Here is a 27,778-nt window from a genome sequence, read left to right on the forward strand (position 1 = left end):
TGCAGACCCACCGCTGACTTCCATCCCTCCGGATCCAGCAGGGTGTCTGCTGTACTCCTGATCCAGCGAGGCGCCTATTGCCACTCCCGATCAGGCTAAAGGCTTGCCATTGTTCCTGCACAGCTAAGTGTCTGGGTTCGTCCTAATTGAGCTGAACACTAGTCACTGGGTTCCCCGGTTCTCTTCCGTGACCAATGGCTTCCAACAGAGCTATACCACTCACCACATGGCCCAATACTCCATTCCTTGGAATCCCTGAGGCCAAGAACCCCAGGTCAGAGAACCCGAGGCTTGCCACCATCTTGGAAGCGGCCCGCCACCATCTTGGGAGCTCTGAGAGCAAGGACCCACTCCCCCACCCCCGTAACACTATAATAAAGAGAATGTTTTTCTCTGGAGCAAGAACAAACAGGCTCATACAACAGACCTGGTGTTCTTCAACTCACAGGTCTTCTCGTGTAACATACTCTACTGTGTGCACCAGTGTAACCTGCATTGCCCTGTGGAAACTGGGCTTAACAAAACTAGCCCAATTGATGACGCTCTGGCTACCGCTACTACTGTGAAGAATGAACTGCCCTTTGTCTTTGACCCAGGAGTCTTCTGTTTTCTATCACTACTCATGAAACTATGTGCGACAGGCTATCTTAAGAGCTTGCAAAGAGGATAAAATCTCAGACCTTTCACAATTCTTGATATTATTCAGAGTCACTCACTGAAGTAAAGCTTGCTTAAATGTTTCCCTGCCTGACTAGAGCTTGGAAGGTAAAAAGAGGACAGAGGACCTCAGGAAAAAAACAACACTACCCCTTGTCAACAGAATCATCATTATAATACAGAGTTCCTTTCAGGCAATTAGCATGATAATTTTAACAGTAAAAAAGCATCTAGCCTATGGGTAATCCAGGTAGAGAGCATTTCTAATAAAATGAGTTGCTTTTAGTATTTTCTCCCCTCCCCAGATTTATTGAGGTAAAACTGACAGAAAATTGTATATATTTAAAATGTACAACTTGATGTTTCATATGCATTCTGAAATGATCATTACCATCAATTAACATATCCATTACCTCACATATTTACCATTTATTTTCTTTCTGTGTGCTTGTGTGGTGAGAACACTTAAGATCTACCGTATTAACAAATTTCGAGTATACAATAGTGTTAATTATAGCCTCCATACTGTACATTAGATATCCAAAACTTATTCATCTTGCATAACTGAAACTTTTACAAACATCTTCGTGATTTGATTTTTGCCTAGGCCTCTTAAATGACTAAGAAAGCATTTTTGCTAAAACTCAAATTTTTTTAGATTCATTTTTCCCATTTATAAAATATACGGAACTATTACGTGCACTTTGATCTTATTAACCTAGGACTCTGATTTTTTAATTATTCTTCAATAGTTCTTGCACAATCACAAAAACAGGGGTAGGATGGTGTCAGTTAATAATGAGATATAATTTATCAGAAAAAATAAAAAAATTTTCAAACTATTTTATTAGAAAAAATTATGAGATTTATCAACAATATTCAGCCTTTTTGGTATATACAGAAAAACATATCAATATATTAACTGGTATAATCCTTACTATTTAGTTAATTAATTCTTCAACTAATATTCTTTTAACTCCTCTGACCGTGGACATATTTGCTCTCAGATGGTGGTCCAAATTGCTTCCTGACCTCTGCAAAATACATTAACATTTTAAAGGACCTTTCTTGAATATGCTGCCAGCAATCACATATTTCAGAAGGGATAGCAAATTTTTTCCTCAGTCAGGAAATAATGCTCCTGGGTCTGCCTGAAGGTTCACAGCCTCTAAGCAGTCAAAGTTTTGATGTTTTCTTTAATGTTTGTCTCTTTCCCTAGAGTTCTCTACTGCCACTCTTCACCAATCTAATCTATCACTCTTTAATACCAAAAGTTAAAAAAATCACATCCCACAAAGGAATTCTTTGAATTATACTGTACTATCATAAATAGTAACCCTTTTAGGAATTATTAAATCATGTACACCCTTTGCCCCATTTGCTCAGTAACTACCCTTACAGATAAACATTTTGATATAGTAAGTAAGAGAACCATAAGTCAATTTAGATTTGCAGAGGTAGCTCTGCACTACAAAGTTGGACATAGTAGTATCTGGTTAAATAGAGATAAAAGCATTTTAAGGACTTTAAGTGGTCCCACTAGGTATACACAAAGAATACTCTTGTCTCTCCTCATAAGATCTTCCCTCAAGCCTGACTTTGATTATAATCATCAGCAAACAATGGAGCAGTGTGATCAGCACTGTAGTTAAGAAAAAAGGTTGTAAGCTATGAACTGACCCCAACAGGATTTACCAGTGACCAATTAGATACATGCTAATATGCTGAACTATTAATACATACATATTACATCATTATAAATATAGCCAGGGGTTAAATTGGGATGGAAAATTACAACCAAGCAAGTAGTGAGAAGAAAGAGATAATGGAGAAATGAGAATAAGAAAAGGCCAAGAGTAGAAATGAAACAGGGAGCCAAAACGGTAAAGAAAAAGGAGCACAGGGTTTGTAATTAGGTAATGTGGGTTTAAGTTCTAGTTCTGTCTTGATTGCAGATAAAGCTAAGGTTTTAATGAAATAACCAACAACTCACAAATCTCCATGATGTACAAAATGAAGTGATTTAAAACCCTTCAGTTATTCCACGACAATCTCTAATTGTCAGGACATTTTACTCATCATAGTTATTTAGGCAGTTGGAATACTTAAGTAGCCCCCACCTTGAACAGACGCTGTTTGCAATGCTTCAGAAAAAAGAGAGTTCTAGAAGATTTTACAATTGTGATCCAATGTGAATTATGATATAATTCAGCCCAGATGCATTGCATGGCACTTCTGCTCCCAACTCATTGGCCAGAACTAGACACATGGTCCTATCCAAGCACAAAAGTGCCAAGACATGTAAGCCTATGTTTCTATCACATGAATGTGGGGAGAACAGGAAATACATCGCATACAGGCCAAATTACTACAAAAGTACTCATTCTGTAACCTCTATTAAGTTATTTAGACTGTGTATCTCCAAATACTGCTGTCTGGCTTTCCAGCTGTGTCATGAAGTAATTAGTAAATATCTATGAACTCCAGTTTCCCCATTGACAAAATAGCAATAAAATCACTTATGCCATGAGAATATTCATATAATTAAGTAACCTAATGTATGGAATATAGCTAACAGAGTACCTGCTATACAGTCAATGCCCAGTGACATGTTAAGTCAAGTTCATCATGGCTGTTCTGATGGCTAATTCTAAAGACGGCTCAAAATTTGCGAGTGTCCAAGGAACTTTCTCACAAATGCACAAGATTGTCAATAGTTAGTACACTGTGCTCACACACAGATTTTGGGTCACAGACCTGCAATTAGGATGGTTAAGTATTGCTTCCTAGCGAGTCTTCACGGGGAGGTTAGCCTAAATGAGGACTGCAACAACCATCAGGAGAAGACATTCATTTCAGAAATGGACATGGGGATTCTATGGTTGTGCTTATGGAGGAACAAGAGAAAGAAACTGAAAGAACATAAGATATTTCTCCTGAGGTCAATGTCATTTTGCTTTACTATCATTATCATCTTTATTTATTTTCTGGCCTTTTGTTCCCTATGTCTGCCCTACCTTTGCTTTTACCTGCCTTTAACGACCTCATTAGTTCTGTCATTCTCTCTTGTCCTTGGGAAAGTTACTTTACCTCTCTGGGTTTTAATAATGTCATGTGAATAAACAGGAATAATATTCCCTACATCCCAAGATTATTATATAAATTACAACAATTAATGTATATGAAACCACCTAGCATGACATAAGTATGCAATATTTAAGTTAAAATGGTAAATAAAATCCACTTTTGGAATTTGGATTTGGTAATTGTATTTTACAAATCTAGAGAGTTGAATGAATTCCTACATATGATGTTCCATACATGCTTGTTGAGTAAACACATGGGATAGAACATATGATCGGCTTCCTCTCTTATCTGTGGATTATAAGTAAGATTTCTATAATTAGCATGATAGATTCTTGTGTCATTCATTTTTATCTCAAGATACAGACAAATTTTCAATTACATTTATGTTTACATATAGTTGTAAATGATATGCCTGCATATTTTTATATTTGTATCTACAACATTTCAATGTAATCTGACAAACAGGTCTCATATTTTCCTTTTTGATTCCAAAATTGGATTCATTATATGGCTGGCACACAAATATTTGGTAAAAAGAGCTCTATATATCTATTTGTTCAGATTCAAAGTACTTACATTCTTCTAGGAAAAATGTAAAATGTGACTTATCAGACCTGAAGACCTATTTTGTGTATTACTTATTTTATAGTTTTCTAGTCAATAAGTAATATTTAACATTAGCAAAATCTAATCCAAATGGATTTTGCATTATTTGTCTTAAAATACAAATATTTACACTTTCGCAATTTAAATAAATCATATAGGTTAAAAATAATGAATAAGAGAAAATTATATGATGCTATTAAAATAATTTATTTTTAAAATTTGAAGTATTGTGCTGCTGTTGACTTTATTTTGATAAATAAAAAGAAATTTTACTTATTTTAATTAATAACTAGATAAATAGAAATATATATATGTATATATGATACATATGTTATCTTGTTTTCAGTCTTATTATAGCCATCTGATAAAGTCATTCATCTGCCATATATTTATTGAACGTGTACCATGTGCCCAATACTATCCTTGTTTTGGAGCACACATCCTAATGAAAGAAAACATCCAGCAAACTAAAAAATAAGTAAAGTATATTTCTTGACAAATGATGTTGAGTTTTGTGGATGAAAACAAATCAAAGAAATTGATAGGGAATGTTTTTGGCTTTCCATTTTCAATCACTGTTTGGTAAGGTCTCACCAATAATGTGATGTATGGACCCAATGGGTTCATAATGGGAATCAGTGGGAAAAGCAAGGCCAGAAATTTCTGGGATCCTAATCTTGATTGACACAAACAGAAATAAAAGCTCTAATACAATCTTCAAGGTGTCAGAGAAAAGAAGGTAATTCCTGAGGGCTGAATATGAGGGTTGACAATGAGTACAAAGTATAAGATGGGGTTTTTACAGGGACTTGTACAACCCAGGATTCCTAGTCATTCCTGTCAAACATACACTTTCTCACACAAACAGACACACACACATTCACCAAATCTCATCTCTGCTCAAAGTTGTTTGAAAGTTAGATATGACCAGGCATTCTCTGTCTCTGCTTTTAAAACCAACAGTCATATATTATTTCTAACTATTTAGCCATAAAGACATGCAGATATATAAAAGATTAGAAGGTGACTTACATGATTTTTGGTAGGTATTAGTGCTTCTCGAACAACTTTAACTCAGTGTGTTATGTCTTTAAAGCTTTACTAAACCTCAACACATAAGTTTTTCTTTAGCATCCAAACATAATTGAAAATAGTTTGCTTATAAAGGTATATACTAACACATTAAAACTGGTGGTATGATTTAGCAAGGGAACAATCAGAAAAGCATCATCATGCATTCATTTTTCTGCCGTTGATTTAATTAAACAGTGTCTCTTACGTTCATGGCAGCAGAAATAAAAGGATGTGAAAGAAAAGCATAATTCCTCATTTCAAGATACATAACTTAGGGCAGACAAACAGCACAGAATAAATATTCAATGGGCACATAACAATATGTACCAAATTGCTGTATTAATAATGTGTTCTGAGAACATTAAGAGTTATTATTTCTAAACTTCGGCTGAGGATAAAACTGATTATTAGTCCATGAGGTAGGAGAAAGCATTGATAATTGAAAAGTGGTAGGTCAAGGGCAGTTCTCCAATTGCATATGTCAAGACTAGATACTTTAAAAACTTATTTATTTTCACATGTAACTGAATTTTTACAATGATTGTGACATTAAACTATATTTTTACATTATGCTTACTTCCTTTTTTGTTTGCTATCGAATCTATCCTTCATATTATCCCAATTAATATATTTAATAAATGTGTGCATTTAGAAAATTCCTTCACCTTTCTGTGACTTAATTTATTGCCTATAAAATGAAAATAGTTACTTCTTCGTAAGATTGTTTTGAAGATTAAATCAGATAATACATTGAAGAGCTTAGCTTAATGTCTGGTACACAAAAGTCCCAGTAAAGATTGGCTATTTTATCAGAGTATTTGATACTTACAAAATAATTTCAGCAAAATATATGCAGTGTAAATGCATATATTAATTCCAAGGGAAAAAAGTATCTGTTTATTTCAAAAGTCTTTCTTACAGACAAGTTGAATAAGAAATTTTACAAATATGTAAAGTTTTCTCCGATAATTAGTATGTTATTTTTGATGTTTTTCCTACTTTCTTAAAACTCAAAAATGTATTATAAAATTTTATGTGATTTAATAAAAAGTTGAGAATATTATTTTCAATATCATGGACTGCTATTAAAATAAAACATTAGCTTAATTTATTATAAGTATTTAATGTTTATAATTTATTATATGCCTAAATATCAGTTTATTTTATACTTCAAAACATTTAACATAAAAAGTGGAGTATTTGCCCAACATGAGAAAACCCATTATTGTGAAAATTTCTAATAATTTCTATGGAAACAAATCCTTTGCTAACCTATATATCTGCAGACGGTGTAGATAATTTTTTGTTTATCTTATAACAAAGCTAAGCATAGGACATAACACTTATATAGTTTAAAATCTTCTAAAATCACAATTAATATGGGAGTAATATAAATTATCTGATAGATTGGGTTTCATATTTACTTCTTTATAAATTTATTAGTATTACTGTATGCAAATTCTAATAATTATGTTTTTAATGAGCTATCTCTATTTTTTGTCAAGAAGTAGTTCTCGAAATTGTAAATTTCCAAATTTACTGCTATTTCATGTATTAAAATAGGCATTTTAAAAATAATATGGAAACTACTGAAAGCATATTCTGAAATAAGTGCTCCTAAGTGAATAATAAACCAGAAAACTAATAGCTTAGTTTATAATTGGCAGGCACTATGAGCAGATTCAGAATATTGACTGTACCTTGTGTCGCAATCTCATTAGAGGCTGATAGGATTTAAGGCCATATCCTTCTTCTTTGGTTGGCCTTCCTTCCGACTCCAGAAAAATGAATCCGAGAACCAAGACAACTGACCAGCACTTAAACATCCTTATTGCTTTTCACCTGTCAAAATTTAAATTGCAAGGAATCAGAGAAAATGAATTATATATTGAAAAACATGTATCATGAAATATTTAATATCATGTACAAATCTCCATTAATCTAATCAAAACTTGCTGGTAGTTGCCAAGGGAAATGAGAAGTAAGTATCTCCAAATACAGATTATTCCTTTGATCGTAACAAATACTTTTTTTCATTCAGACAGCTATATAAAATATGAAATGAGAAGAAATATAGGGACTGATAAAAATGTGGTAAGAAAAGAGTTAATAAAAAAAGGTTGAAAGAAAAGGGGAAAATAGAGAAAATATTGCATTATACTTAATTTTCTAATTATTGGTACAGAGTACAATTATTAATATATAAATATTGAACTTCTTTTTGAGTATGTTTGATGAACAAATCTTAATAGACTTACAGTTATTATAATTCACTGGTAAATATTGATGAGAAGTTAATAAGATAGTCTATGATAGGTAGTACTTAATAAATTAACTGAGTACAACAGAAGTTATGCAGGTGGATTATATTTAGTTATTAATGTACTTTTTCAGTATTTAAAAAGGTATTTCCTAGAAAATTGCTTTACAAGCACTTTAAACTAAAAGTTTCATGTCTACTTCAGCCTTTCTATGTTTTTGGATATAAATAAGTTATAAAATGGCATAAACTCATTATTGTATAAATACTAAGTCCTTTTCAAACATACAAATCTAAGGTTTGAGTTCAAGTATATCCTGCTTTATCACTTTCGCCAACACACCTCCTTCCCTACTGTGACAGAGAGGAGCTTTTTCTTCTGTCAAAGCCAATCTGTTATGTCTGATTTCTTGAGAAACTTAATCAATTGATTAACATTGCTCTATGCTGTATTTTGGGTTTGTTTTAGCGGCAGGGTCTCACTTTGTTATGCAGGCTGGAGTGCAATGGCACCATAAATGACCCTCCTGTCTCAGCCTCTCCAGTAGGTAGAATGGCAAGCATGTGCCATCAGGCCGAGTTAATGTTTTATTTTTACTTTTCAGAGACAGGGTCTCACTATCTTGTCCAGGCTAGTCTTGAACTCCTGGTGTCAAGTGCTTCTCCTGCCGTGGCCTCCCAAAGCACTGGGGTGACAGGCATGAGCCACTGAGTCTGGTTCTTGACTGAGTTTTAAACTCCCTTTCTCAATTATTTTCTTCCATCTTTAGACAGGCAGAAATGGCCTGTGTTTTAAGGTAACTTCTCTCCTCTACTTTCTGAATTTCTGGAATAGTTATATATATATATCATTCCATCCATTTTCTTACCCTAGTTCACTCAGTCACACTTCTGACCTCATCAAGCCATTAAACTGACTTTTTAGCTTTCTCAAAGCTAACCGGCACAATCACACACATACACACACACACACACACACACACACACACTCCAGTGGGCATTCCTAATCCATTCTTACAAGACATATTCTGGCCATTCCGTGTTGTTGTTGTTGTTTTGTGGAAGAAATTGTCACTTTCTTTGGTGTTTATAACACTTCTCTCTTCTGTTTCTGTAGATTTTGTGAAAACTCTTCAGTCCTTTAGTAGGTTCAGCCTACTGCTTTATTTTGCCATTAAATATTGTGGTTTATCAAATCTCATTGCTAGCCACCTGTATTCCTGCTTCATTCAGCCCAGGTTATCTCAACATCATCTCTGGTCTTAATTATATATATTGATTCACATCCAACCTCTAGATTGGTATAGCTTGCTTACTTAACAGTTCCACCTTCATGTTTCAAAAACAGCCCTTCATAGTACGCACACCCTCACATAACACCACACTTTTCCAGATTTTCATTCATCTGTGTACTTAAACCAGAAAACAAGGAAACATCTTTGATATCTCTTGTTTACCCTTTAGATTAAACTCATCACTAAATTCTTTTATATCTACCTTGTAAATATATTCTCAAACTTTGCTTCCCCTCCAAATTGACGGTCCCCACTCTATTGCAAGCTGTCAAGACACTTCTCACCTAAACTGCCCCAACCACTTCCTTGCTAGTCTTCCACATTTCTATATATGCATCTTAAGTCCACTCTCTACACGAGAGCCTGAGTGATCATGTTATTGCACTCATTAATAACTTTAGCATATTTTCACGTAATTTTAAGTTAAAAACAAAAATCCCTGACCTAGCTGACAAGTTCCCAGTGTCTGGGCTCTATGTGTTTCTCTCTCCCTCTAGATATCACCTCCTGCGACACTAAACTTCATTCAGTTTTTTGAACTTATTTTGCCTGTCTCTGCTATAAGGCTTTTGTAAGGTATTTTCTCCACTCGAAATACGGCCCTTTCCCCCTGCCCCATTTATCACCCAAAAACTTTCACACATCAGACATTTCTCTCAAGAATCCCTTCCCTGAGTTACTTGTTTTAGTTACTCATTCCTATAGATCAGTTTTCCTTCATTTCAGGGATGTAATTATAAATCATAACCAAAATGTTGGTCTTCTCCATTAGATTATATATATTTTTTCTCCTCCAAACTTTGTTAATGGAGGAAATTGTTTGCTTTTATTTTTGTTTTCTTCAGCATTACATCACCTGGGCCTAGCAAATAGCCCGGAACAATAAATGAATGCATAAATGTCATTCTGCATTCAAGGATAAAATAAAGATCATGTTTCCTTACATTCTGATAATGTTGAATGCAATTCCTATTTCCACTGATGCTGCAAAGCTTCTGAAAACTAACCCGAGCAAACTAAATATTTTCATTTGCAACCCATCCCCCCTTTTTTTTGTCATTTTGATGTATAACCTAATCCTTTTCTCAGAGGTAAATATTTGTTTATAAGACATCTGGATGGAAGATATTAAATCCAAGATAGAGCAAAAAATAAAGCAAAAAGGACCAGCTCAAGTTAAGAGATATTTTCCACATGGTTCTGAATCCATCTGCTGCTTCTGTTGTCCATGAGGAGAGTCAAGAAAGAGGCATGAAAACAACTTCCTTCCATCCTGATTCTGGGTACAAGTGAGGTCGGAAATTTCTTTAAAGTGCTCAGTTAAGATTTCTGTTTCTCTGTCCTCCCTCTCCTTTCCTCTCTCTCTTCTTCCCTCTCCTCTTTCTCTTTGTGTGTGGACACACACACACACACATATATTCTATATGACTACAAATATTTCATGCATTATAAAATATAGAGCAAATTAACAATTAATTTTAATAAGTTACTAAAAATCTTATAAAGCTTCTGTTAGATCCCATGTATTCAGACTTAGATCAACATTATCCTGAAATATTTTATCTACCCAAAGGCAGTAAGCTAGAAATATCTGCCTTACATTTCACTAAAAGTCAATAAAAATAAGTCAGTGTGTAAATCTTCAAGGCCGTATAGGCAACCTATTTGTGCTGTTTTCATCTACATCTCTTATATGATTAACCATAATTAATTGTTTTCACTGATAGTCCTAAGATTTCCAAGTCCCAAATCTCTCAGTAATACAAAGTTACACAAAAATAAATATACATATATGCTTTACCTCAGCAAAATTTATGATATGACTGGATTGATTTACTGGTATCACAAATAAAACTAAACAGAACTAATATTAAAAGTCAGATAGTCAGAAGTCAGTTTTCCTTAGGAAAACTCTGATTTCTGTTACACATAGGCATTTGAGCTCAGCAGTGTAGAGGTAATAGCCAAAAAAGACCAGAGAAAGAACAAAACCTAGTTTCTGTGTTCCTCTTTTGTAAATAACTACCTTGTAATTTTTTTCTTCATTGAAATATCACTAAGAAAAACAACTGAATCCAATTATATAGTTATCAAACAGTAACCTAAATAAAAAAATGGCTCTTCTCAATGTATGCTCAAAGAATCATGATCATCTTCTTATTTCTCTTTAGATACAGAATCCAAAGATATCATTATTATATCTTTAAAAGTTTACTCATCCACAGAAAGTGTTCTGGAAATTGTTTGTGAATCAGCAGTAATCGATCCCATGATAAACAGTGTCGTAATCTCACTTTCTCAGTATAGTAACCTCTGACAATCTGTTAGGTTTTCAGAATTAATTGGCAGTTTGTTGACAGCTCACTGAGAACACTGAAAAGCACGTGACTAAAACAAACCAGCTGGAACAGATGGTGCAATAATGATCCTGTGACTTTTCCTTGTAACCCCCATCTTCACAGGAAAGCATCAGAAAACAACCTCATTATTAACTTGAAGAAAACAAAATGCATGTGTATCTAAAAAGTATCTGCCTAACTTCAAGATCTAACAAAGTGAGACTTTAAAATGGTGAGTGGGTGGGCAGAGATCTCTGGTCTTCAAAAGGTAATAGGTTTCTTTGAATCAAGCCATTTTTATTTTCTCCGCATGGCAAAACATGCCATGCTGCTTGCCGGGGGTAGGATTTAGAGTAATTACGTTATTTAGTAAATTCAAATTTGAGGGATTTTGATATGTTTACATATTCTCCAGAATGTCACTTCTAATCACTTGGGAAAACTAAGACCACTGAAGCATTGCCTTAAGAATAAAATGCAGCATTTGAGATGGAGAAGAAAACTGTCGTAGCATGCCTTTGAATGAAAAGAGTGTCGAGATGAAGCAAAATCTCCAACATTATCAATCGTTGCAGAGAGGTTAAGTATCCTCACCTGCCTCTCACTGTGTTGTGAGTGGGCCATTTCAGCTTCTTGACTTAATGGCACAAAAGACTTTGAGAGCAAATTCAAAGTAAGAGTATGCAAAGAAGTTTATTGCAAAGCAGCAGTGCACTGTGAGACGCAGAGCAGGCTGCTCAAAGGGTGAGGCTGCAGCTAGTGCCTTAAGAGGAATTTCTTTTATGGGAGCTGTACGTGAATATTCATAAAATACTGGTGAAGCAACGTGTGCCAAGGCTGACCTCTAATTGGCTCATGTGCTCAGTATCTACATGCTCTAACACACTTCGCATGTACCATTAGCATATACAATCTCCACGTAGGTGTGGGCTTTTTATTACCAAAATGAGGAAAGGGTCACTATAAGTTAAATCTTGAGCTTAGCTGTGCATGCAAGACCCCAGAGAAGTCCCTGCCCCCTGCCACCCAACTCCCACCCCCAGGCAGGAATTTGTAGCTAATAGCTTCTTGGGCTTTTGGTGCTAATTGGCTGGAGGTTGGGGAGGGTACATCAGGAATAAGGGGCTTTTGTTCTCTTTCCCAGGTGGTGCTAGATACCAGGAACCTGTAGTCTTTTGGTGGTCTGCTGGTATCCTGTAGGACCGCTTACCTTTAAAAGAGTTAGAGGCTGATGCAGGAAGGTGCAAGGGAAAAGAGCCCGCGAGGCTTCACACAAGGGAGACATCGATATGGCCTCCTAGCCTTACTTACCCTGCCACAACTCCATAATGGAAAACTCCTCACCCTGTCCTAGAAAAGTTCTATGGGTCTTTCCAGAGGTAAGTCCAACCTGATTCTTTGTGAGACCTTCCCTGACATTACCCAGGCTTTCTGTTCTCTGCTGCAATTTTTCTATATCTTCCTTATGTGACTTCACCTCACACTGTGGCTATTGCTTTTAGAAAGGCTATCACTCTTACAAAGATGTAGAAGAAAGTAGTTTAGATGTACTAAACTAGTACCCACAGTCTAGCAAGTTTCTTATATTCCACAGACTTCTTGCTTTATTATGCAGCAGAAAAGAGCTGTAAATGCTCACTAGTACCTTTTTTCTTTTCTGGTATCTTAGAATTCTGTGAGACAGGAAAACTGACTTTTAGACTGCCTTGGGTCTTACTGTGTAACCTAAGCGAAACTGATTACCGTGGGTGGGCCCCATCTGTCAGAGGGGATTTACAATCCAATATATTGTAGCACCTGTACCAGATTATTCCATCTGAGTAGGTTTATCAAGTTGGAGAAGAGAAAGGGCGAAGAACAGGTTTGGGAGAGCAAATGGCATTTTCTTTTTGGAGATGCCTTTTGGTAGTCCAAATGGAGATATTAACTAGGCATTGGGATATAGGAACCCAGAGTTTAGCAAAGAGATATGGGCTAGAGATACCTGTTTGGGGTTCTTAACATTTATAAATCACCCAATCTAGGTGTGAGATAGGAGAAGGATGTAATTAGAGAGGAGAAGAGGTCCAAAGACTATGCTGTCAGGCAGGTTTAGTTGAAACACATTATATATTTCTAGAAAATAAGAATACTGAAATGGTAAATTTGGAAAAATAATAGATGAAAAATTTTATTGAAATGGAATGACTGGGAGCCACAGCTCTCCTCATCATCTGAATTGCTACATGGCTATTGGCTTATTTATTTATTCTCTGTATCCAACCACAAAGTTAACTCAGTAAAGACAACTATGTTAATCATTTCTGTAAATTAAAGTGGTACTTGGCCCCCAGTATAATCTCAATAAATATTTTTGCGTAAATAATGAATAAATTGATAAAAATTAATTAATTTGAAATAGTAGGTATACATTAAGTGATTTTTATTATTCTTTATGGAATTGAAAATATTTGTTTGAATTGACAAGTGAGTCGAAAAATTAAGTTGCAGTTATCGCAAAAAGCCCTTTCTTTTACACTTGAATCAAAACTAGGCTTTCAATGGGAAGTTCTTTCGGAAAAAACCTCCCTTGTCAAGGACAGAAAAACTTTTTATTCCTTACCTTAACCGGAATTGGAAGGACCAGAGTGGCTTCTCTAACATCCATCAGGCAAGTTTTTTTGTTATAGCAGTTATTTTCATCTGTTGAGACACTTTAACTTCACACCTACTACTGTGAACTCTGTGGTTGAATTCTAATTTAATATTTTTCTTAGGAAAAAGCATTCTCCAAAGAGTCTAGTTTTTTTTTTGTTTTGTTTTCTTTTTTTTTTGACGGAATCTCGCTCTGTCGCCCAGGCTGGAGTGCAGTGGCGCGATCTCGGCTCACTGCAAGCTCTACCTCCCAGGTTCACGCCATTCTCGGGCCTCAGCCTCCTGAGTAGCTGAGACTACAGGCGCCCGCCACCACGCCTGGCTAATTTTTTGTATTTTTTAGTAGAGACGGGGTGTCGCCATGTTAGCCAGGACGGTCTCCATCTCCTGACCTCGTGATCCGCCCAGCTCGGCCTCCCAAAGTGCTGGGATTACAGGCGTGAGAAGAGTCCAGTTTTATAAGAGCAATGGATTCCCTCGTTCAGAGAAGTGGATTTTCTCCATTAAGCAGCACATTCTCCTCATCAGAGAATTGGCTGCCGCCCCGTCATTGTACCAGCTGCAAATACTTTTTCTAACTAGCACCGTTTACAACAAAAGCAAGGAATTACTGCCTTTCATGTTGTATATCCATAAAGAAGAGCAAGAAAGGGAAAACAGATCCTATACATCCTACTAGATATAGTAGGGTAGTACCAGGTGGTATTTAATTCTCCAAAAATATTTTCAGTAAGTATTATTGCCTATATATGACTACCACAAAGAAAAATAAAAGCTTATAAAGATGAAATGTCCAAGTTTAAAAAGTTAGTAGCAAGGCTGACTCTAATAAACTCTGATTTATTCTTGTTATTTTTTTTTATTTATTTTTTTTTATTTATTTATTTCTTTTATTATTATTATTATTATTATTATTATACTTTAGGTTTTAGGGTACATGTGCGCAATGTGCAGGTAAGTTACATATGTATACATGTGCCATGCTAGTGCGCTGCACCCACCAACTCGTCATCTAGCATTAGGTATATCTCCCAATGCTATCCCTCCCCCCTCCCCCCACCCCACAACAGTCCCCAGAGTGTGATGTTCCCCTTCCTGTGTCCATGTGTTCTCATTGTTCAATTCCCACCTATGAGTGAGAATATGCGGTGTTTGGTTTTTTGTTCTTGCGATAGTTTACTGAGAATGATGATTTCCAATTTCATCCATGTCCCTACAAAGGACGTGAACTCATCATTTTTTATGGCTGCATAGTATTCCATGGTGTATATGTGCCACATTTTCTTAATCCAGTCTATCATTGTTGGACATTTGGGTTGGTTCCAAGTCTTTGCTATTGTGAATAATGCCGCAATAAACATACGTGTGCATGTGTCTTTATAGCAGCATGATTTATAGTTCTTTGGGTATATACCCAGTAATGGGATGGCTGGGTCAAATGGAATTTCTAGTTCTAGATCCCTGAGGAATCGCCACACTGACTTCCACAAGGGTTGAACTAGTTTACAGTCCCACCAACAGTGTAAAAGTGTTCCTATTTCTCCACATCCTCTCCAGCACCTGTTGTTTCCTGACTTTTTAATGATTGCCATTCTAACTGGTGTGAGATGGTATCTCATTGTGGTTTTGATTTGCATTTCTCAGATAGCCAGTGATGGTGAGCATTTTTTCATGTGTTTTTTGGCTGCATCAATGTCTTCTTTTGAGAAGTGTCTGTTCATGTCCTTTGCCCACTTTTTGATGGGGTTGTTTGTTTTTTTCTTGTAAATTTGTTGGAGTTCATTGTAGATTCTGGATATTAGCCCTTTGTCAGATGAGTAGGTTGCGAAAATTTTCTCCCATTTTGTAGGTTGCCTGTTCACTCTGCTGGTAGTTTCTTTTGCTGTGCAGAAGCTCTTGAGTTTAATTAGATCCCACTTGTCAATTTTGGCTTTTGTTGCCATTGCTTTTGGTGTTTTAGACATGAAGTCCAACGAGAACCAAGACACAACATACCAGAATCTCTGGGATGCATTCAAAGCAGTGTGTAGAGGGAAATTTATAGCACTAAATGCCCACAAGAGAAAGCAGGAAAGATCCAAAATTGACACCCTAACATCACAATTAAAAGAACTAGAAAAGCAAGAGCAAACACATTCAAAAGCTAGCAGAAGGCAAGAAATAACTAAAATCAGAGCAGAACTGAAGGAAATAGAGACACAAAAAACCCTTCAAAAAATAAATGAATCCAGGAGCTGGTTTTTTGAAAGGATCAACAAAATTGATAGACCGCTAGCAAGATTAATAAAGAAAAAAAGAGAGAAGAATCAAATAGATGCAATAAAAAATGATAAAGGGGATATCATCACCGATCCCACAGAAATACAAACTACCATCAGAGAATATTACAAACACCTCTATGCAAATAAACTAGAAAATCTAGAAGAAATGGATAAATTCCTCAACACATACACCCTCCCAAGACTAAACCAGGAAGAAGTTGAATCTCTGAATAGACCAATAACAGGAGCTGAAATTGTGGCAATAATCAATAGCTTACCAACCAAAAAAAGTCCAGGTCCAGATGGATTCACAGCCGAATTCTACCAGAGGTACAAGGAGGAGCTGGTACCATTCCTTCTGAAACTATTCCAATCAATAGAAAAAGAGGGAATCCTCCCTAACTCATTTTATGAGGCCAGCATCATCCTGATACCAAAGCCTGGCAGAGACACAACAAAAAAAGAGAATTTTAGACCAATATCCTTGATGAACATTGATGCAAAAATCCTCAATAAAATACTGGCAGATCGAATCCAGCAGCACATCAAAAAGCTTATCCACCATGATCAAGTGGGCTTCATCCCTGGGATGCAAGGCTGGTTCAATATACGCAAATCAATAAATGTAATCCAGCATATAAACAGAACGAAAGACAAAAACCACATGATTATCTCAATAGATGCAGAAAAGGCCTTTGACAAAATTCAACAACCCTTCATGCTAAAAACTCTCAATAAATTAGGAATTGATGGGACGTATCTCAAAATAATAAGAGCTATTTATGACAAACCCACAGCCAATATCATACTGAATGGGCAAAAACTGGAAGCATTCCCTTTGAAAACTGGCACAAGACAGGGATGCCCTCTCTCACCACTTCTATTCAACATAGTGTTGGAAGTTCTAGCCAGGGCAATTAGGCAGGAGAAGGAAATCAAGGGTATTCAATTAGGAAAAGAGGAAGTCAAATTGTCCCTGTTTGCAGATGACATGATAGTATATCTAGAAAACCCCATTGTCTCAGCCCAAAATCTCCTTAAGCTGATAAGCAACTTCAGCAAAGTCTCAGGATACAAAATCAATGTGCAAAAATCACAAGCATTCTTATACATCAATAACAGACAAACAGAGAGCCAAATCATGAGTGAACTCCCATTCACAATTGCTTCAAAGAGAATCAAATACCTAGGAATCCAACTTACAAGGGATGTGAAAGACCTCTTCAAGGAGAACTATTCTTGTTATTTAATACTACTTTTAAGACACACATACAAGCTGAGAGAACCTCCTGAGGCCAGAAATTCAAGTTGAAGACCAGACTGGGCAATATAGCAAGATCCCCTTTCTAAAAAATATATTAAAATTAGCCAGAAATGTAGGTGTGCACCTATAGTCCTAGCTACTCTACTTGGGAGACTTAGGTGGGTGGATTGCGTGAGCCCAGAAATTTGAGGCTGCAGTGAGCCATGATCATACCATTGCACTCCAGCCTAGGCAACAGAGTGAGATCCTATCTCTCTTAAAAAAAAAAAAAAAAGGTGCACACAATGACTCAGATAAAAAGATACTTCCTGTACAAGAACTATCTGCTCAGAAAAAAACAACTAATTATTCATACTGAATACTTCTGGAAGAGGGAACATTTCACTTACATTTGCTTTAGATCAAGGTAAGTGAAGATACAGGTTAAACAAATACTGTAATAATGAATGCAAATAGCCATGTGACTGCTATGTCCAGATTGTATGTAAAAGGCCTTCCAAATTTATATGAAAACATTAGCAAACATGGTAATTTTTTCAGTTCTTTTTTACAGAGGATTTTATGCTTTAAATTGGGACAATAATTGTACCCATTTATGGGGTACATTTTTAATGTATAGGCATAATATTAATATCAATGTACAATGATTAGATCAGGGTAAGTTGCATATCCATCACCTTAAACATTCATTTCCTTGTGTTGAGAACATTCAATAGCTTCCTTCTAGCTGTTTGAAACTACGTAATATATTACTGTTAACTGTAATCATCTTACAGTGCTATAGTACACTAGAACTTATTCCTCCCATCTAGCTCTAATTTTATGTCATTTACCAAATCTCTCCCTGTGCCCCCTTATCCCTACCCTTCCCAGGCTCTAGTATCCTGTCTCTAGTTTTAAATTATTTGTCTTATTGGTCCATACTGTGAAAATATCCAACATTTTTAAATGCAGTGCTCCATGTTGAAAGATTACAACATACACAGTACACTTTTTTTCTTAGTATGTAGGATAAGAATAGAATTTTAAGTAATAAATAAAAAGAATTAAGACGATTAATTTAATTTTACCCTTTCAAAAAAGGAGAAACTTTTTCTTCAGTGACATCTCAGTCATTAATTTGGAGGAACAAACTTTCCAAATTGTAATCAATTATACCTTTCAATCACCAGCTTAATTTGAGGCTAAATGTAGATAAAATAATTGCATTGTTATTTTAGAGATACTGAGATGTAAAATGTATAGGAATTTGAGCTTGCATTAGGAGAAAGTATTCACTCTTGGTTCCATTATTTTGTTTCAAATAGAAATGTTTATACTCTGCTTTAAACAAATGGTGCTTACGAAAGCCCCACATTATTAGAAGCATGTTAGGTGGTAAATATTTGTTGTCCAAAACCATCCACTCCTTGAAAAACTATACTGTAGTTATATTAACTCCTTTGGTACACAAAAACACATTTTAAAGCAAAATGTTTAAGAACAACATAATACAACATAGAACACAAGAGAACAGAACTGAAAACCATACTAGAGACCTAGTCCAACCCCTTCTTTTAATATTTGAAGTAAATGAGAACGAGTGAAATTAATTTGAAAGAGTAGGTATACATTGATTTTTATTATTCTTTATGTAATTGAAAATATTTGAATTGACTGTGAAGTGAGTCCAAAAATTAAGTTGCAGTTATCACAAAATGTGAAGTTAACAGTATGCTCATGATAAAAAGTGGGTCTAGAATACAGCTGTCCTTATTCCTAGCATAGTATTTTAAATAGTATTTTAAAAAATACTGCAGTATACCTGACTATAACCTCTTCACTATGGAAAGAAAAAACACACATGTACAAGTGCTTAGTGTCTAAGAAATTTTTTAACAGCTATGTCTCTGTGAAGCACAGTAAAATTGTTTTTACTACTCACTAGAATTTCTAAAGTCAACTGAAAGGACATCATAGTAACTATCTTTATAGAATCATTTATTTGAGTAGAAATTTTGGAGATTTTGGTTCATACATTTGGTTTCTCACAATGATGTTCACTGAGAGTATGGTTATATATAGTTATGGTTCTAGTTATATAGAGAGATGGTTACAGTTATGGTTGTATATAAATATATACAATTTTGAATTTGTATATAAATATACATTTAGTTATTGATATATAGATATATAAACATATAGATGTTTATAATTATAGCTATACAGAGATGGTTATATATAGTATAGCATATATGCTTTAAAGCATTTTTGACAACTTTGAAACAGAATAAACCTTTAATAAAACTTAGCCAAGGAAATTTCTTTAAGTTGCATAATATTACAGTAGGCTGGGACTTCAAATCTTATATACTAATATCTCAAATTTAGGTCCAAAAAAGCAATACAACATATAGTGACTCATTTTTTTACCTCTCAAAACAAGTCCCTGGACTTCATTGTAATATATTCATGATTCAGTAGTGAAAAGGTGCATTACATATTGACTGAACTGAAACTAATGCTACATGTCCATTTTTAAACTAAAAAAAAATTGTCTGCCTTCAGAACTGGGGATTATGTATGTTGGTATACACACAGAATGGACCATCAGTCTCCCACCTTGCTGAAAGTGGAGGTCTGTATCATGGTGTAAAATGACTGGTTAAAATGATGTCCTAATATGGCCAAAATAATGTGATATTCTCAGTATGCTGTACTTAGCTCTTCTCTACTGTGTATCAGCTTTGCTTATATATGACAGTATCTAAAAAAAAAGTGACTTCAATATTGACCCTTGAACAAGACTGGAGTGAACTGCACTGTTCCATTTATACACAAATTTTCTTCCACCTCTGCTATCCTTGAGAAAGCAAAACCAACCTCTCTTCTTCTCCTTCCTCCTCCGCCTACTCAACATAAAGATGATGCAGATGAAGACCTTTATAATGACTGACTTCCACTTAATGAATAGTAAACATATTTTTCTTCCTTATGGTTTTCTTAATAACATTTATTTTCTCCAGTTTACTTTATTGTAAGAATATAACATATATCAATATAACATACAAAGTACGTGCTAATTGACTGCTCATGTTATAGGTAAGGCTTCTGGTCAGTAGTAGGCTATTAATAGTTAAGTTTGGGGGGAGTCAAAAGTTATACTTGAATTTTACACTGTGCATGGGGTTGGCACCCTACACCCTGTGTCATTCAAGGGCTAACTTTATTTCTCAAAACTGTACCAATTCAGAAAAAGTACTTTTAATACTCAGCAGCAACATACTATAGTAGAAAGAACAATAGGTTAAAAGTCAAAAGACATCATTCTACTTGTGGCTGGGCTCATAAACTGATTTTCTTAACACTTGCATTAACATTCTCAACCCACTGTTCCCTGCTTCTACCACTAACTAATCCACTTAAATTGTTTGCTTGGAGGTCACTACTGTGCTTGATCTTTCCTCCCTTTAGCTTCAAACACAAACAATATTCTCATGATTTCATTTCATTTCCTAGTCATGATTTTGTAGTTTCTTTTTCCACCTTCCTTTTCTCACCTGCTCTCTTAAAACTACATGTTTGTTATGTTAAATTTCTGAAAACAGAAATAATCAGACTGATAATGTTGAATTTTTGTTTTTTTAAATTTATTTTCAGTACTATCTTCAATAAAAATTTAAGTAACAACATGTGTATGTCATAGTAATATAAGCTGAAAGTTAAGAAAACATATTTTATTATCTTCTCAAAGTAGGTAGCAACTGGATGTTATCATGCAAATTAAAAACTTTTTCTCCTAAACACTCTTTATGTACTTTATTGCACATTTCATATGTGTGCAGCATGAAAGGCCTATTGCCCTACTTTGTACATAAGCTACACCTAAGTTTGCGTAGTGTGATGTGGAAAAGTGATGTTTTAAAAGTTTGAAAATAATAATACATTATGTGACCTTGAAGATCTTTCCCTGGTTCAAGAGAAGGGAAAATTATTATAGGCTCTGTCTTCTGAATTCATTGCCTTCTACCTTGATGAGCACTTAAAATGTAAATTAAGGAAGAATATAGCTCTTAGGACTGACTTTGCTTAAAATCCCAGAGGTACTATGTTACAGATTTTATTTGCTATTAAAAAAAATAATCGCAATTTTGTCAATGTCAGACAGATTTGAAATCCAACCGATTCCATACCAAGGTCTCCAGCAGCCCGTGTTCTTTAAATCTGGAACTACATTTATTGTACAAGAAAAAAAAAATCTGTCACAGTTTAACAATGAAGTGCTGCACAGGGAACAACTTAATTTCCTCTGTATTTAAAACTGAAATGCCATGGGGAAAACTTGCCCATTCATTGGGGTCAACTAAGTTTCAGAGGAATTCTAGTTCATTCTCAGAATACTGTGGAGAGTCTGAGAACAGTCCACAGTTAGTAGAAGTAATTGAGACCCAAGGTATTTTCCGGAGAGATCCCAGAAAGAGAGATGTGGCCATCCTGGTGTGCAGGGGAAAGGGAAGATAGGTTAATGCTTAGTTGCACTATAAAGATTCTCACAAAGTTTCTCAGAATCAAAGTCTTCATGTTTTCTTAGAAAATATGGAAAGTGGAGAGTAAACTATCCTCGTAGATGAACGTTTGCTCACTCATCTGAAGACTTGAGGACATTCCTAGTGATTTAAACCAAAATAGACAAGAAGAGCTGAAACCCTACAAGAAAACTCTAAAGCTACTGGAACTATTTCATCTGGTTATGTGGCCCATCATAGCCAGTGGTCAGAACCTAAGTCATGAGCAAATAACACTGCAGAAATTGAGTTTGTTTTCGGCAAGAGACATATAACTTACATTTTATTTTGGACCAGTGTCTCAAGTTTGAAAAAGAGGCAACAGGTAAAAGATTTTTTTTTAACTAAATTGTATCAGATTTTGAAAGAAAAAAAAGAACTGAAGAAAGGTGAAAAGAAAGCAGTAACGTAGTGTTTTATAATATAACAGTAAAAAGTGCTTATTGGATATATAATGTGTTCCAGGCACAGTTACACCATGAGCTTTCAAATTCTTGATAATCTGTCAACACAAAATACACTAATCTAGGTAGAATACTCAGATGAGTTCAGAAAATATATCCATAACAATACCTAAAATTATATGTCTTATGTCTTTTGGAATAAATGCTTTTAACAGATAATAAAGACAATACATTGGTACTAGTATGATATCTGAGAAGCTTACACAAGTGAACTTTTGAAATGATGCCTCTAATTAAACTTAGAGATAGCTATTACATTGAATTTAAGAAACACAGAATTAGAATTTATATGCCACTCCATCAAGATGCTGTTTCTAGACTGATGGTAAGTATAAAAAATTTAGTAGCATCATCCAACCCATTTACGGCCTGCTTCAGAACCCTTGTAATTCTGTAAAATCCACAGTAAGCCTGACCACCAGTAATTTTTAGCAACTTTCTTTCTCCATTCTCTCCTCTTCTCTAGGTAATGAATATAAAATTCCCAGTATAACTGGTTGGGCCCAGATTGATAGTGAAGTGTACCTCCCTTCCTCTGTTCTTAAAGGACTAGATCCAGAAAGCATAATGGCTTCTTCTGGGCAGAGGATGAGATAAATGTCTCTTTAATGAGATAATCTATTGCAAAATGAGCCCTTGAACAGCCAGAGAGCAGCCAAAATAATACTGAACGCTGGCTGGAGACTCTATCAAAACATAGTCAAAAGCTTCTTTTATGTCACTCCTTTTTTTTTTTTTTTTTGAGACAGAGTCTCGCTCTGTCGCCCAGGCTGGAGTGCAGTGGTGCGATCTCAGCTCAGTGCAACCTCGGCCCTCCGGGTTCACGCCATTCTCCTGCCTCAGCCTCCAGAGTAGCTGGGACTACAGGCGCCTGCCACCACGTCCAGCTAATTTTGTTTTTGTATTTTTAGTAGAGACGGGTTTTCACCGTGTTAGCCAGGATGGTCTCAATCTCCTGACCTCGTGATCCGCCCGCCTTGGCCTCCCAAAGTGCTGGGATTACAGGCGTGAGCCACCGCGCCTGGCCTTCACTACTTTTCTTTAAAAAGCAAGCTGTAAGTTTGATTCAGCCCACTGATTGTCCTACAGCAAACACAAAAATAGCTAAGGCCAACCCTTAAGAAGTAAAATTACATATAAAGTAAGTAGGGCCGCTAGCCCAGGGGACACAGCTTTCTATCAACTTTGGTTTCTGAACATTTTATCTTATAAAAATGAAACTTTAATTATATTTTTAATTTTTACTTTATACAACTTTTAATTATAATGCATCAATTCACTGACTAATGGTTTATGATAAAGCTGTCATGTTTGAGAAAAACTACCTTTGCAGTTTAAAAAATGTTATTGTATATTTGTAACTAAATTTTTTCATTTGAATTTTTAATTGATCTGATATTAATTTTGAGGCACAGTATAATGACAAGATTTTATTTCATTCTTGTAGAAAGTAAACTATGGTTTTTGAAAAGTTTATTTGATTTATAATTCTCTTTTGGTTAGATGTGGGATTTACCTGTATCTGTGGTTATGTTTTTAAGTTCTCTATTTGTTTCCATTAAATTATCTATTCCTATGTAGATACCACAGCTTTTAACTACTAGAGTTTGATAATAATTCTTGATATTCAATAAGGAAATCCTTGGTTCTTTTCTCTTCCATATTCACTTTAGAATGAATGCATACAGTTCTTCATCAGACATTGTAATTCATATTTGACTTGCATTTATTTTTAATCCTTTGTGTAATTTACTTTAGGTGTTTATTATTTAAACATTGTATAAAGTTGTTTTTTTACTATAACAAAAATTTATCTTTAAGAGATAAATTTAATATATTTACATTTATTAAGATTGCTAATATATTTGAACATATTTCTACAAGTACTTTTGTGCCTGTGTGAGTGTGTTTACTGTTGTATATCTTTGATTCTTTTGTTTTCTTTCATACTTTATATTGGATTGTTAACATTTTCAGTATTATCTCCTTTCTTCTCTTTGTAGAGGCCTACAAAGTCTAAAATATTCAATGTATCTTTTGAAGAAGACAAAATGTCAAGCTTTAAAAAGGTTTTACAAACATATGAAATTAATAAGAATAATAATTCTACCTTTAAAATATAAGATAATTCTACCTTTAAAATAATTACACCTTTAAAATACATATATAAAATATATATAACATATAATATAATATATAAATATTTACAATATTAATTATAAATTAAATTGTAATTTAATTTATTACAATTAAAGTCAATAGTTACTTAACTGCTGTGCTTACCATTTTTCCTTGTATTCCATACATTTCTAATAGGTTACTTTTATGCTGAAATAAACCTTTCTATAGTTTTTCAATGTGGGCCAATAAAAGGCAACATGTCCCATTCTTTGTATCTTAAAATTTTTGACTAGCCCTTAATATTAAAATTAATTGAAATAATAACTTTATTAAAATCTTAGATATGCGAATAATTCTAGAACTTTCTCTCAACACTTTCAAATGTCTTGTGGCATTTACAACATGATGAGATGTCTCCTGTTAATCTAATTATCATTCTTTTGTAGGCAACGTGTCTTTTATTTGGTAGTTTTTAACACCATTTTTATTAAACTTACTTTTTCTCTTCGGAGTCTAGCATATTATTTTGATGAAATTTCCAGTAGTATTTACAATTCATCATTTTTTCCTTTTATAATCTAATGTGTATAATCTAATGTGTAGCCTCTCCATTTTTTACTTAAATGTCTATAGATGTTTTTTTGTCACAATTTTACATCATTTTGTCTTTTAAAAGTAACAGCTTATTTTATATTTAACTTATTCTGATTTCATTTTGTAATTTCTTGTGATTTTTGGGCATTATGCATTTTTAAAAATTCAGGCTTTTACAAAATTTTATTTCCTCTGGAATATAATCTTATGCACTTATGTATTTACTTGGTGGTTGTGGGCGTGCATGTGTGCCTGACAGAGGGTACGTGTTTGTCTGTGTTTTTAAGTCTACCTCTCATGCTGATACTGGCGACTTTTGTCTTCCACCATCTGACTATGCTGAGAGCATTGCAGATTCAGTCACCAGCCTAGTGGTCAGCTTGCCTGATTGTTGTGGTTTTTTTAAGCATCCACCTCTCTCAACACACAGCTTTATCTAAGCCGCACCATTGACCAGCCTTTTACCCCACCTCAAATCAATACTTTCCCAGTCCCTGGATTGAGGGACTGTTTGATTGTGGCAGCTTCCAACAACTTGTAGTAGAAAGTTTTCTTTCCCATTTTCCCCAAAGAGCTAAATCTCCAGGCTGCCTTTCCTACTTCCTCAGAAACCCTTGACTTTTGCCAGTTATGCCTCGTACACCCCCACAAAGCTATGCCTTTTTCATTTCCCCTTTTATATTTTATTTATTACTGTTTTATATTTTATGCTTTGTATTAGCCTCAAAGTCTAAGTAAGGTAACCAGTATGTTTGGTTCTGTTTTAAAATTGCTGGTGTACCTGAGGCATGCTCACACTATAATTCATCTGTATCTATTAGACCTGCAAGGATGAATCAAGTATTAACTATTTATTGGGTAGAGCCCAAAAATAAACTTAAAAGTCATTCAAGAATTTTTTTAAGAATGGTGCAAATAATTAATATGCTAAACTTAATTTGGTGGCAACATAAATCCAATTCATGAAACATGTAAAACTAGAATTTTATATATATTTGAAAGACACCTTAGAATTTATAGAGTCCAAAGACCTTTCTCACAGATAAATAAAAAGAATCAGCATGATGAACTAAACTCTGATTGTATATAACTAATTACTTCTAGTAATATGTCTGTAGTATTTTTACATATTCGTAGAGCAATATGTCTAGATATAAAGTTTTCTAAAACCCAGAGTCTTTTCAAGTTTTCACCAGAAGTTTTGCTGTGGTCTGAATGTTTCTGTCTCATGCAAATTCATACTTTGAAATCCTAACAACCAAGGTGATAATATTAGGAGGTGGGTTTGGGATGAGGTGATTAGGTCCTGAGAGCAGAGCTCTCAGAAGGGGAACAGTACCCTTATGAAAAAGGGTTAAGAGTGATCCCTTGCCCCTTCCACCATGTGAGTACATAGGGAGAAGGCACCTTCTTTGAACCACAAAGTAGGCCCTCACCAGACAACAGATCTGCATTAATATTAGGCTTCCCAACCTCCAGAAATAAATTCTTGACATTTATAACCTTCCCAGCTTATGACATTTTGTTATACCAGCCTAAATGGACTGAGACAGATTCTAATAGAATAATTCCACCTGATTATTCCAATATCATAGAAGATGTAGAAGAAAGATTAAGAAAATAGAAAAAAGCTGTTGGTATTTTCTTTTTCCCGATCTTCCTATGTATTTCATTATTTAGTATGCATATATCTACAATGATGTTTGCAAATTAAATATTTTTCTTAAAATGACTCTCATTGTAAAAGACTTTATATAAAAAATATTGGTCACATATTGGCAGTATGTTATCCCAAGTTAATTTCAGCTATAATACCTTACTGTTTGAGACTTCTTTTTTTTTTGAGACGAAGTTTCGCTGTTGTTGCCCAGGCTGGAGCGCAGTGGCGTGATCTGGGCTCGCTGCAACCTCCAGCTCCCGGGTTCAAGCGATGCTCCTGTTCTCCTGCCTCAGCCTCCCAAGTGGCTGGGATTACAGGCGCCCACCACCACGCCCAGCAAATTTTTATATATTTAGTAGAGACGGGGTTTCACCATGTTGACCAGGCTGGTCTTGAACTCCTGACCTCAGGTGATCCACCCACCTCGGCCTTCCAAAGTGCTGGGATTACAGGCATGAACGACCGCGCCCAGCCGAGACTTTCTATTTTTATGGTTAATTAACTCATTAGTTTTGTTCAAATCCACACCTTACCTAAAGTATAATCCTTCAAATATTATAATGATAACCTACTGCATATCATTTGTATTTTAAGCTTTAAAACAATATCTCCCAGAAAACTCATCTGGAATTTAATATCTCCAAACAAATCTCTGCAAATTGTCATATTCTTTACAAAAAGATAAAGTGAGAAAAAACTTTGATAATATACTTGATGTTACATAGCAAGTTCTTAATTAAAGCACAGTAATCAACAAACACATACTAATCAAAAATATCAACAGAACATTGTTTACAATCTGCCCCAGAAAAGGGACTTAAGCCTTGCTGTGTAATGGTGAAACTTTCCAAAATAGTCACCAAAATATATCACGGCAGTATTAATAAGAGAAGGCATCTCACAGCTCCAATGCTGAAA

General features: G+C 34.9%; 1 protein-coding gene across 1 annotated transcript in view; it reads right to left on the bottom strand.

The window, feature by feature from the left end:
- Positions 1 to 27,778, bottom strand: part of FSTL5 (follistatin like 5) — an 807,547-nt gene that overhangs the window by 707,432 nt on the left and 72,337 nt on the right. The window contains exon 4 of the mRNA XM_024246010.2: positions 7,125 to 7,266. Coding sequence (XP_024101778.1) covers positions 7,125 to 7,250 — 126 coding nt within the window. The 5' untranslated portion in view covers positions 7,251 to 7,266. The remainder of the gene's footprint in view (positions 1 to 7,124; positions 7,267 to 27,778) is intronic.

The sequence above is a fragment of the Pongo abelii genome, chromosome 3, assembly GCF_028885655.2.
Source record: "Pongo abelii isolate AG06213 chromosome 3, NHGRI_mPonAbe1-v2.0_pri, whole genome shotgun sequence".
Classification (NCBI taxonomy): Eukaryota; Metazoa; Chordata; class Mammalia; order Primates; family Hominidae; genus Pongo; species Pongo abelii.